The sequence below is a fragment of the Coturnix japonica genome, chromosome 1 (genome assembly GCF_054131305.1).
Source record: "Coturnix japonica strain WE chromosome 1, WE-NBRP24, whole genome shotgun sequence".
Lineage (NCBI taxonomy): Eukaryota > Metazoa > Chordata > Aves > Galliformes > Phasianidae > Coturnix > Coturnix japonica.
This window is the reverse complement of record NC_140663.1, coordinates 53,465,895-53,478,724: the sequence shown is the minus strand read 5'-3', so window position 1 is coordinate 53,478,724 and position 12,830 is coordinate 53,465,895. Positions and strand designations below refer to the sequence as shown.

General features: G+C 40.6%; 1 protein-coding gene across 35 annotated transcripts in view; it reads left to right on the top strand.

Annotated features, from left to right (window-relative positions):
• CACNA1C (calcium voltage-gated channel subunit alpha1 C) overlaps window positions 1-12,830 on the top strand; it is a 449,097-nt gene that overhangs the window by 365,329 nt on the left and 70,938 nt on the right. For 27 of the 35 annotated variants that reach the window (XM_085540245.1, XM_085540267.1, XM_085540185.1 and 24 more), the window contains 4 exons: window positions 2,358-2,490; window positions 4,006-4,135; window positions 7,458-7,517; window positions 11,280-11,386. In XM_085540245.1, coding sequence (XP_085396371.1) covers window positions 2,358-2,490; window positions 4,006-4,135; window positions 7,458-7,517; window positions 11,280-11,386 — 430 coding nt within the window. Of the gene's footprint in view, window positions 1-2,357; window positions 2,491-4,005; window positions 4,136-7,457; window positions 7,518-7,653; window positions 7,714-11,279; window positions 11,387-12,830 lie in introns of all 35 variants that reach the window. The other 8 variants (XM_085540251.1, XM_085540241.1, XM_085540190.1 and 5 more) reach the window with 3 other exon arrangements.

Sequence of the window (12,830 nt, the reverse complement as noted above, 5' to 3'; positions counted from 1 at the left end):
TTCTTCATGATTTCATGGCAGATTTGAATGGAAAAGTCACTTTTTAAACAGTGATATACCTTAGGTATAGAAGATAGTCAAAGAACAAGTGTAGAATTGCAGCTGATGTGCTTCCCAGCCAGCTTATGAATATTGACCTTTGCTTGTATGAATGCTGACACTTGTGCAATATATTGGTTTTTTATGCTGGTAGATAGCTTACACAGAGACCTGAGCTGACATTGTAATAATGCCATCCTTTTTGTATTTGACTCCCAGTTTTTCCTTTCTTATGTGCCCTAGACCCTACTTTAAATGAAAAACATTTAGAACATTATTCTTTCTCCATAACTGAGGAACTCAATGTGTTTTCCAGCCTGCAGCTATGTGGTTGCCAAAGTCATTAATATATTTCTTGCTTTATGGTAGACACAAGAGAAAGAGGAGAGATACAGTCTTCATTATATTCTTCATGGGGCCTGTCCTTCTGTTGAGAGTCCATTTTTCAGAGGCATTCTCCTATACCCATTTGGAAAAAAAAAAAAATAAATAAAAATTAAGCACTTTAAGTAAAGCTTCAAGAAAAAGAAAAAAAAAATCTAATAGTGATGGCACAGAACTGGGGCTCAGAATAATAGTCTTTTAAGTGAGAGCTCTCAAACAGCCTACATGATTATGGGCATTGGTATTCCAGACTGTTAAAGAAGAAAGAATTTGCTTACCCCACTCCTTGTCAATCCACTTTGACATCTGTAGATAAAAGGTGCAAGTGTAAAGTATTGTAATATTATATAAATATGAATATTAGCGCAATTTTTTTCAAGTACTATTCACAAAAGTACTTCAAAAGGAATAAAACCTGTAGAATGGGTATTATTAAGTGTGTTACAGCATAAAATTGAGCGGTTAAAAAATAGACCGGATTAAAAAGTGCAGACTGTGTACCAGATCAAACATCCAAAAATCTATCAAGTGAATTTGAGCCAAACTCTTGCTACAAGAAATGTAAAGAAAGAATCCTATTTGCATGCAATGAAGACATGCACTGAAAAAGCCTCTTTTCTTCCATCTCTGACATCTAGGTTAGGATCTATACCAATTCATCTGTTCTTCTTGATATGTCCATTACTAGATGAAGTGCCTTACCTGGCCCTGAAGGAACAGGCTTTTCCTAGAATTTATCTCACTTTATGGAGTTGGGATAAACCCTTTAGCTACAGTTTCCTCCTTTGCATTGACTGGAAGATGAATCAGTTGTCAGGCTCCCTTCTTGAAATATTTCTTCCTGTCTTGCTAATTAGGTGAGAGGATTGTAAACTTTAAAAATAGCAAAATCCCATTGTGTCATTTACAGAAAAGCTTCTGACTTCAGCAGGTAGGAGAAATCCTCAAAGGTGGAAGGCTCTCTTTCACATACCACTTAGTTCCCATCTCTGCAGTTTCTTCCTTGAGTGTTCTCGCTGGTCTGTACAGGGCCTGGAGTTCTGCTCCACAGGCATCAGGTTCAAGGGGCTCATATTTGTCACCTGCCCTTTTATTCTTGTCCCCACTGAATACTGAAAGAAGGTAGCTTTAAGAATTTTTAACAGGTGTATGTTAAAGTACCTGTGCTCCATCTTGGGAATCATCAGCAGCATAAATACTGAGGGGAGTGACAGGCTGAGCAACCATTGTATTGTACAGAGTCTATGGTTCATGTAAACCAAAAAGTGGTGGCAAATTAACACAAAACTGCCATGAAAATAATTGCCCATGAAAAGCATTTAAACAGCAAAATGGCATTATAAGATATAGGAAAAAATTAACTTTCCTTTGCATCAGTAGGACCTCAACGGCAGGTTAATTCTGCCAGTAATCCACAGGAAAGCAGTGACAATGATCAGAGATCTAGAGAATGCACCATCTCAGGAAAGACTGTTGTTTTTCTCTAAGAACAAGAAAGCCTGGCAGAAACAGGCATGTAAAAGCCTTCTGCAAGAGGAAGGGAATTCTCTTTTCTGTACCCATGCATGATAAGAAAGTAAGTAATGGAATTAGACCACCAGCAAGGAAGCCTGAAGATGGTCATTGAGGGAAGGTATTTTGCAGAAAGGACTATGAAGTATCTGAAGATAATATTGTGAGGATATTGTGGGCTTACCAGCATTGGTTTTACAGACAGTATTGATCAATATCTGCCAGGATAGGCCCAGGGCACTGGTTGGTACCTTAGAAGAGCGAAATGGACAATAAACCTCAAGCTTTCATCATCCTATTTTTATGGTTCCAAGTTAATAGCTCTTATTTGAATAGAAACAAATGTCCCAGCACTCCAGGAGGGGTTGTATTTTGCATAAAATAAAACATTTTGTGTGAACTAATAAAAATATTTATTGCAGCAGAGGAAGATGAGGAAGAACCTGAAATGCCTGTGGGCCCTCGGCCTCGCCCAATGTCTGAGCTGCACCTCAAAGAAAAGGCTGTGCCCATGCCTGATGCCAGTGCTTTTTTCATCTTCAGTCCTAACAACAGGTATTTAAGATGCTGCTTAGCTGAAACAAGAAGAGATTTCTGGCATGAAATCTCTATGTAAGCACAAATGTAGAAAGCCCTCTGATGATATTCGGTGGGAGTACAGAGCACCTGCAAGTCTAATTCAAGACAAAATGATAAAAGCTTTGGAAATAAGGGATTCAGAGGGAAGCCAGTAATTGGAACTCCCCAACAAATTCAGGTCCAGATTGTAAGCAAGCCATCATGCAATCAGTCAAGCATGAGGTAGGAGCTTCTTGTCCTAATAGCTGCTCAAAATTCACTCCCAGTAGGGAGTTTTTGCATTTCTGCACATTCCCACTCACCAAGAATGAGCACGCAAGAAAGGAAACAAAGAGGACAAGAATCCAGAGCTCTGAGGGGAGCCTGAGGAGAATTATTCTTCACCCTCTTCCCCCAGTCTCCTCCATGCAGCCTGGCTTCACATTACTCCAGTTCTCTTTCCAATGCCAGTGTGTGAGACCAGTACCATGAGTAGAGGGCTGAACTATGGCATGAGAGTATATCTTTCTAAGGGTGCAGGAAAGAGCTCGCTGATCAAGTGGTCTGTGCAGTGCCACATATCCCAACATCTCCCTTGGAGACTTTGCCACCAAACACAGCCTCAGAGCTTGTCTTCCCACAGCAGGGCTTGTGCCACTTCTCCTTGGAATGTGCAACAGAGAGAGACTGATGATGATTGGGACTCATGGACTCTAATGTCAGTTTTGCCACCCACCCACTGTTGCTTGTTGAAAAAGTAAATTAACCTCTGCAATCATCTGTTAAATTGCTATAATAGGGGCTTGGAAGCTCAACAGCCAAAAGTAGAGCTAAATGGATTAATGAAGTGCCTCTAGAATTATGCATAGGACAGTTATGAGGTTTAATAGTCAAGTAAGCCTTCTACTCTTTGATGGGAGACTGCTTCTGCTTACAGGCCATTTTCTCACTAAGAACACCAGCACTTCATATTAGGCTGAGCTTTAGTAGATGTCCTGTATGGCATGACAGCCTCCCAGAAGCCCTTTGCAAATGGCAGCCTGGGGTATTGCCATTTTGCCAGATTTGTGCCCTGCCAACGGGTAGATCCCTTGTGCCTCCTACCATGTGACCATCTAGCCCCATCTCAGAATGATACTGTTCATCCCCAAACCCATTTCTCCTGCTTCCTCCCTATATAAATGGGGAACATTTCTATCAATGAAAAGGATATAATTTTGGGTTGGCAGGCTGTAGACCATATTTAAATGGAGCACCAAGCCTGAGTCCTGCAGGCAGCCAATTACCCCTGTGTGCATTACTGCATGACATGGAGAGCTGCATGAGGCTGCTGAGCACCCAGCAGGGCAAAGCACAACTGCCTGGGATGCTGTTCTCTGCCAGAGTAGAGTGAAGCTGCTCTGCAGAGCAATCCCCCAGGGCCAGTCTTGTCAGCTAAAGAGGAGGGAGGAATGTTTCCCAGGTCTTGCTGTTCTCTGACAGATAAAGTTGTGCCTCTCCTCTCTCTTTCAGGTTTCGTGTCCACTGCCATCGAATCGTTAATGATAACATTTTCACCAACTTGATCCTATTTTTCATCTTGCTCAGCAGCATCTCCTTGGCAGCTGAGGACCCCGTCCGACACCTCTCCTTTAGGAACCAAGTATGCTTATCACACTCCTTCCCTTGCTGTGTATTATAAGTGTAGCACAAGTGGTGAAGTCAAGAAACACAGAAAAGACTGCATCAGAGGTGTTGGTAGTGGCTCTCTGCCCTAGTTTGTGCCTGTTGTACACTGTGTTTGAACATACAGGGAAAATGAATCAGTGCAGAATTTGGCCTAGAGTTAATTTCGGAAGTGTTTGTAGGAAAATAAATGATAGATGGCTAGAGCAAAATTATTGCTCACTGGAATTAAAGGCTTTAACAGTGGTCTGGAGACAACTGAGGTCCAGAGAATTCTGTGTTGGGAGATGTGCAAGTCCCCTTTGAAATATATATTCTCTTAACACATTATTATTTGTTCTTTAGCTAAAAAGCTCAGGGTCTGATTTTGTCTTTGTTCACACTGGCGTAAGTACAGTTCTTGAGTTTGATGCAGTCACTCTGGGGGAAATTGGTGTCATTCAGGTTAGAATCGGGCTGTTCCACTGCAAGCTGCAAAGCCAACACTAAATTTGAGATAATCCTCAGAAAAAATGCCATGCTCCTCTCCTAGCTGAGCTTGGGGAACAAGAGGAAGGCATTCGGCACAGAGATATATTCTCACTCTCTTTCTTGGCCATTCGTATTAGCCTTTTGAAATGCCCAGTGCTTAGCTTTGCCAGTGGTAGTTTCCACTAATCTGGGATCACTGCAGAAATGAGAAGTGTCAGCAGCCATATGTGAGACTTCTGATCTCTGCTGCCTGCAATGGCATTTTGGTGCCTTTATGCTTGAAGAGCATCTAGACATAAACAATTTTTTAACTTTTTTTTTTTAATCAGACCTTAATTTAATGCCCAGTGTTCTATTTCCCAGAACTATCCTGGCTTGAGCACACATTTAAACGCATAGGTGCGTTTAGAGAAGTTGTTAATGGAATTTTATTCCTGAATTTATCTCAGAGTTGCTTTGCACATCCCCCCAAAGGAGGGCACAAAATAACAGCCCAACACGTGACAATAACGATCTGCTTGTACATGGCTGAGTGTGCCCACCATGTAGAACTAAAAGTACATCAGTACATATCAGTGCTGCAGAATATCAGCTGGCATGTTGGATTCTGATGGAAGCAGCTGCAGAACCTATAGCATAGATTCAAATATGAAAAAAAGTAGTAAATAAAAGAGCTGAAGTTTTAGTGCAAAGTGTTATCTTGTGTATTTGAACCCATCGATGTTGCATGAAATTCTGTGTTTAATTTTTGCAGGTACGAGTGTTTAAAATGTGTCATGCCAGGGGACACTGACAAGATGTTTGGGTTGCAAAAGTGGTCTGCCTTTACAATTTGGCAGTAGGACAGTAAGACTGTGTCTGCTCTGTTTCTGCGAGGGAAAGAAAGCAAGCTGAAAGCAAACAACCTGCCCTGCCCTTACTGTGGGACAACATAAACAGGCATTCACTGTGCATCAAAACTCTTGCAGACCAGTGCTCTTGTTGACACAAATTGTCCCAGAGCTGGAAGGAATAGAGAGAACCTCCTCCAGCAAGGGCTAGGAAAGAGGCCTGGGTACTGCATCTCCACTGGGGTGAGCTAGGGGCTGCATCTCTCCTGTGTCACACAGGGCTCAGGCAGCAAGTCTGTGCAAGTGTCTCTCCAGCCTGATCAAACACCCTTCAAATATCAAGCAAGACCTAAAACACTGTTACAATAGTCTCTCTGTATCGGGTTTTGTTTTGTTTGTTTTTTAATATATTATGGATTAAATATATACTTAGGTAAGAATAGGTGTTCCTACTGGTAAATAGTACCAGTTACACAGGTGAGACTTTTCATTTGTATGGAATATCTTCACAAGCTGCAGCTCTGGGTCCAGGTTCACCAATTTGTCCTAGCTGCTTCGCAGTGTTCTGGTGATGTAAAGCAGCTGCAGGCCCAGTGTAATCATCCACTTTAATCAAGTTTATGGCCACTTTATGTTGGTGGAGTCATGCAAACTAGCCTTAGAGTACCCATGAATCTGGCACATTGATTATAAAATTATTCCGTTGATTTAATAACCAAATGTCAGGACCTATAAGGCAGCAACACAAGGGGACATTTCCAGCTATAATGTGTGGAAATTAATGTAGAATGCAAGTGATGTCCATCCATCCTTGAAATGGCCCTTTTTTAATTCTCTAAATTGCAAAAAATTATGGAACCTAAGCCAGAACTGAAGAGGTCAGAACAACTTCTGCATTAGTCTTGGGGTCAAAAATCCTGTAGAGACCTGAGGGTTTTTAGGTTAAGTACCAACAGTAAGTTATACATGTCCCTGTTGGACCTTCATTGTCTGCAAATTAGTCTGTGTTAGGATCATGCTTTAACAGTATGATCTAAAATAATCCTCTAGTTTGCAGTAACTGCTTCATTACCCAGGATGTACCAAGCTGTAAGAATTTATCCACCTGGGTTAGAACAAAATCACCTAGATACAATTAAGACCTGTGAGAAGGGAGAGGACAGTTTACTTCATTATGTTTGTTAGCATTTTAGCAGTAGAGGCTTCAGTTTGAAAAATCAGGTTTCTACTGCTTCCGTATATATCAATGGGCAGTGAAAGACATCTCCATCCTTGATGCTGTTTCTCGAAAAATCATTTAACCCTTCCAGACTTGCTGCTGCCTTCTGTGACACTTGAGGGCCCCTTCTTGTGGTTTGCTATGCATGCCACTGCTGTGCCCACTGCTAGATCTAAATTGATGGGAATGATGAGTGTTTTAGCTCGCCTGTTTTACAGAACGTCAATGGAAAGATGGAAGATATATGTTGGGTACATTTGTTGCATGGATAAATTACAGACACAGTGATTCTGTTCAATTGGCAAAGCATTTTTAATTCACCCTAACCCAGGGCAAGTCAGGGTAGAAGAAAAAAGAGACACAAAACAAGCCTGAATGGCAGTTAAGAAGAAGGAATTTCAAGTTTTCCACTTGAAATCCTCATCTTCTCAGTTCAGAGACCCTCACATTGTCTACTCTTAAGCACATTTGATATACAAACAACTAAACAACCAATAAAGAAAGAAAATCCTACAACAATAACAACCAAAAGCTTGTTTTCCCTCCAGAGCTCTCATGGGATTGTAACTTAGAAAATATTTCATGTAACATGCTTCTTGTCCTATGTATCAGGACCTTCACTACACTCTACAGGATGTCGTTACAAAACCATTTCCTATTTAGTCCTCCTTTTTCCCTTGTTAAAAGACTTGTGTATTTGCTTTTGAATTGTGATTTCCCATTCCAGTGGCCAGTCACTGATCTACCCTCCCCACTCCTATTCCCTTTTGTTTTTTCAGGTTCTCTTTTATTTTGATATAGTTTTTACTGTCATTTTCACCATTGAAATTGCTCTGAAGGTAAAGTGCCCATCTTCTCTACCATTACCTGTTCACAAGCTTACTAGTTTTCTGCCACTATCTGTTGCTAACACACACGCCTGTTTGTTCCTGGGTCACACTCAGTACAACTAACCCAATTGTGCTTATTTTTCAGATCCTAGGCAATGCAGACTATGTCTTCACTAGTATCTTTACATTAGAAATTATTCTTAAGGTAACCAATCTGAGCAATAAATTCATTTTCTACTTCTTTCTCCTTCTCTCTCTTCCTTTCTTTCTTTCTTGATTTTTTTCTTTCTTGACTTCTTTCTTTCTCTTTTGCTTTCTCTTGCTCTCTGTTACTCTCTTTTTTATGTTTTTCTTTCTTTCTTTAATTATTTCTTTAATTCCTTTAACTCTCTGCACAAAAGATTGCTTATCTTTTGATTTATGCTTTTGTGAGTTGCTTAAAAATCTGATGTGAACTTGTAAAATAAGGACTATATCAGCACAGTGCTTTCTAGGGGAAATGCAATGACAGGATGACAAGTAGGAGAGGACCAAGATTAAGGCCATCACCCCAGAAATTGCTCTCACTGCCCTGGCCAGTTTTTCCAAAACAGAATTTATTTGCTGTACAAAAAACCCTGAGCTCATACTCCTCTTATTCATCCTACAACTCTAAGAGAAAGTCTCAGTTCTGCACAAGTCTTGAGGTTAGGCCAGAGAGCAGCCAATGACTTGTGTAATGTTACAGGGTACAAAAATAGGAGCGAGGCAGTGATTCTACCAGTGAGCAGAGTGCATAAGCTTATTTTTTCAGGTGTGGAGAGATAACCAAGAGTACAAATCACTGAAACACAAAGGACTGTGGCTGCAAATGAGAACTGCTGCAGGGCCTCTTAAAACTGGCTTCATATTTCCCAGGAAACGTGCCCTCTACCAACAGAAATGTGCAGCTCGGAAGAAAACAAAAATAGGCTGCCTTGTTCTTAACTCGAGTTGTCCCAAATTTGTTGGCTAATAACTTAAATAACAGTAATTGAGCAAAGTTCTGGCTTTCTAAATGCTAGGTTCGCTTGGCAGCTTCTTTTTTTTTTCCCCCCAGCAGGCTGGTGCTAAATGCTGGCAGGCAGCACCCTCCAGTTGCTCAGATCTTGCAGCTCAAGACCCTAGTAACAGTATCTATAGTGGAGGCTGGCAAGTAGGGTGGCCCGTGCATATTTTTGTAGAGAGCCATGCTTTTGATATGACTTTCAATCGCTGAAACCATAATATTCTCCAAAGCAGTATGCATATTATGCTGTTGTGGAGTGTGTATCTGTATCTGTGTTTGCACATAAATGTGAATGTGCACACAACAAAAGGCCTATCAAATAGGCTTGTCAAAAAAGGGAAACATCTCAACAGCAACATTTAAATCAAAAATTACAGTTCAGTGCTTGGCTTTCTATACCAGGGCACTATCCCACCTGTTTGAAATTACAGCAGCAATTCTGAGACCACTGAAGCAAATGGTAACGCTCCTAATGACTTCAGAGAAAGCATAACATGCCTAAATTAATTGTCATATCACTCTTTTTTCATCACGGAAGTGCACTGCATAGTTCCTATTTCTGAGCCTCCTCCATGTCCTCCTGTTAACTTTAGATGATTTACCTCAGCATCCCTGGATTTTCTCCAGGTTTAACTGGGAGAGAGGTGCAAGTACTATCAACATTTAAGAAATGTTCTTATTCTGTTTTTTCTGCCTCACAATTTCCTTGGCTTCTCAGGGTCTGTTTCTCTGCTGCCTTGTATTAAGCAAAATCTTTGCACAATATAAAAGTTGGAGTATAGAATAAGAAGCAAAAGAGTAAACGACTATGTGATTATTGAGGCAGTGAAGAAACAAGCTTTGTCTGACCTCATGTTCATGGCAGTAGCGACAAGCCTCACACTGCCGTAGTGGAGTCTGATGGATGAACAACCTTGCAGTGTTTTGAAGTTAGTTATTGTTTGGCTTTATATGGCATCCTGAGCTTTGCTCAATGCCCCAGGTGGGAGGCAGACATAGTTTATGCACTCTTTGAGTGTCTCTTCAGTAAAAAAATAAAAAATAAGAAAAAAACCTCTCCATTGATTTGAGAGAACCACAGTTTGTATACAACATAAGTTCAGCAGAGCTTCCCCTCCTGATTTCAATGGTGTCTCCTTTCTTTCAAGATTGCCATACAAAATCTAACCAGTAAAGGGCATCTTTACCACCTTTGTTATGGCAAGAATTCCCCCACCCCTTTCCCAATCAAATATGTCTTTATAAGTATAAATTCTAAGCCAAGTCGAGAGTTTATACTTCCTCCCCTCTCAGTTCTGTCTGACTGACTGATAGCTGGTTCCCTGATGTCATGAATGTCTGCTGAAAAAAATGATCTGATATACCGTGCGCCCTTCCACTCTCCTCTGAGTGTTGTCACAGGTAGGCATGTCTGGAAAGCAATAGAGGCTGTACCATCCTCAGCTATCAACAGGAGCCAGAAAAGCACAGGTTGAATTTCTAGTTCATACTTCTCAATTGGAACAGTCCAGTCTTTGGGGAACAGTGTCTGTTTCAAGTTACTATAGACATGTAACTTAGATGGGAATCAGAGGACTAAATTTAGAAGCCCGTGTTCCTAGAGCAGGTGATGAGATTAGCAGTTGTTGGAATGGGGGATCTTCAAAGCAATTATCTTACATCACTCACCAAAGCTAAGGTAGGTGGTAAAATAAACCCTCACCCTCTTCCACCATGTCAGGCCTATCTAGTCACATTCTAAAACTGAACTCATTCTAAAATTTAAAGTCAAGGCTTTACTTTTGTGAGCTCAAGATTGTTTAGATCTGACACTGTGACTGAGACCCATTTTTGTTTATAACATTAACATTTATGTCACTTAATCCAGTTCTGGAGCTGAGACTTCCTCCTCAGCACCAGCAAATGTTCAATACCCCTTTGTACCCAGAAAGGGCAGAGAGCCCAGGTAAAATAATTACAATCTCTCCCTTCCTCAACTGGATGATGTTCGTAGTGACTTCCTCCATGAACAAACCTCTCTATGTCAAGGAACACTACCTTGAGTTTTGTTAGGAAAACCAAGGAGGAAATGCAACTTCTTGTAAAATAAAAAATGAAAGAAACTAGGTAGTGGTAGGAAAAAGGATGTAGGATTGAACTGAACAGAAGGAGCAAAGTGAAGAGAACAGAAATTCCACCTAATGCTTTGCTTCAGCTCTAAAGCATTAAATCCCTTAGGAATTCTATTTTTTTTTATTTTTTTTTTTTCACAGAAGGAAGAGAGCTCAACTGTCCATTGCAGATGTGCATTAAAAAGCATCACAAAAAGAGCCCTTTTTATTTCACGCTTTTTATTCAGTTCAGCTAAAGATGCCTTTAGATAATACTTAGCATAATATTCACAAGTGTCCACCCCCCACTAAAGAAAAAGAGAAACTCATATATGTGCAAGGAGTAGTTTTTGCAACAATTATTTTACTGATGCTAAATTTTATGTACTCTATGCACTTGAATTGCATATTTTCCTCACTAAACCTAGTATTGGCTTTCCCTAGTTAGGTCTTTCATAGTTATCTTACTGTCATCACTCTTTCTTCTTTCCATGGGGACTCAAATTCTCCTTTGGGACCTCTGGATAGATAGTCTGCTATGTTAGAAATGCCACTCCTACCCAAATATATACACTGAGCTCAACCAGGTGGGTTTGGTTTCTGAACGGATGCTAATGGCAAAGTGTGTTTGTGTCTTCGTGTGCCTTCCTGCAGATGACCGCATACGGGGCTTTCCTCCATAAGGGCTCCTTCTGCAGAAACTATTTCAACATCTTAGACCTGCTGGTCGTCAGCGTTTCTCTCATCTCTTTTGGAATTCAGTGAGTGAGCTATTTTTGACTGGTTGGTTTTGGGGGGCAGTAGGGCGGGGTTGGGAGATGGTGCCTCAATCTCATTGTTTCATCTGGGTAAAATTGTTCTCGTGAACCTCAAGACACTTTTCTCAGATGATTCTAGAGGCACTAAAATTCATTCTCAGGAGGGGATCTAATGGCTGGAAAATGCTATACCAATGATCTGGGTAGAAGATCTTCCTGAAAGATCAAATGAGAACAAGAAATTTGGTCCATTGGGAATTATAGCACTCAGCTTTGTTCCAAGATGTATGAGTCACTTTGTCAGATCAGGGCAGCTAAGTGACTTACTGTTCCGTCCCAGAGCTCTCATTATTTCTTTATAGAATAGGGTGATAGTGTTTTGCTGCTTCCTAGTATGCTGTGAGTCTTGGTCAATGGAAGACCACCAAGCACTTTAAGAGCTGCTGTGCAAGAATGCATGGAGTACTGGTGGCAGCATCAGATGAGTCCACTTCTGTGAATACACTTTTTATTGTGATCTGCTAATTTACTTAAAAATTTACAGATTCATTTGAATTACCGGAACTGTTTGTGTTGGATTGCAAGTTTCCTAAGTAACAGCATGCCTGATAAAAAATCAGGTCCTTGTTGCTCTCATCAGAGGTTAGCAGCACATGTATGATATGTTTAAGAGCTCAATAAGTCAAGCAAAAAGATTTTTCAGGTTCATTGGGCTTTCAGTAGAAGTCTTAATAATAGCTCAGAGGACATTTTGACATCCTGTTTCATTCCTACAGCTCTAACCAAACTATTCATGTGTTTGCATAAAAACTGTTCTCAAAATCAGTAGAAGGGTCAGCATGGAGAAGGTTTTCAGTCAGGGTTTTAGTCTGGGAAGAAAAAGAGCTCTGCAGTTGTAGTAGGTAGTTGTGTTCAGCACCTAAAATTAAGCATATAGGTCATCCTGTTCAGTGAGAGTTTCCACATCCGTAAAGTTATGTACACATTTAATTGCTTTGAAGAATCAGAGGCCAAACACACTGCAGAATCATACCTTACCTGGGCAATGTACTTTAATGCCCAAGTCGTCTGGACTGTCCATTCTTCTATGAATATTTCAGCAGAATGCTTATTTAATTAAGCCTTACCTGAAAATGTCTTGTGGTGCCTACATCTTGGTATAGTTTCCATTAGATATTTACAGAGTATTTTGCAATTTGCTCTGCTTATGAAAAAATTCCTGTCTATATTCCATTCCTTTCGTTAATATAGCATAGTTGGTGAAAGCCAGGAGAATGTATACTGAGGCTGCCAGGATCAGGAAGCAAGCCCTATGAAGGTGACATGAGAATGGTTTTCTCACTCCCGAGGTGTAGCAAGTAGCAAATAATTGACTCTAGCTGTCCTAACCTGTCTAAGGCTACATAGGATTTCAGACAAGAAAGAGTAGGTGAGATCGATCTGTCCT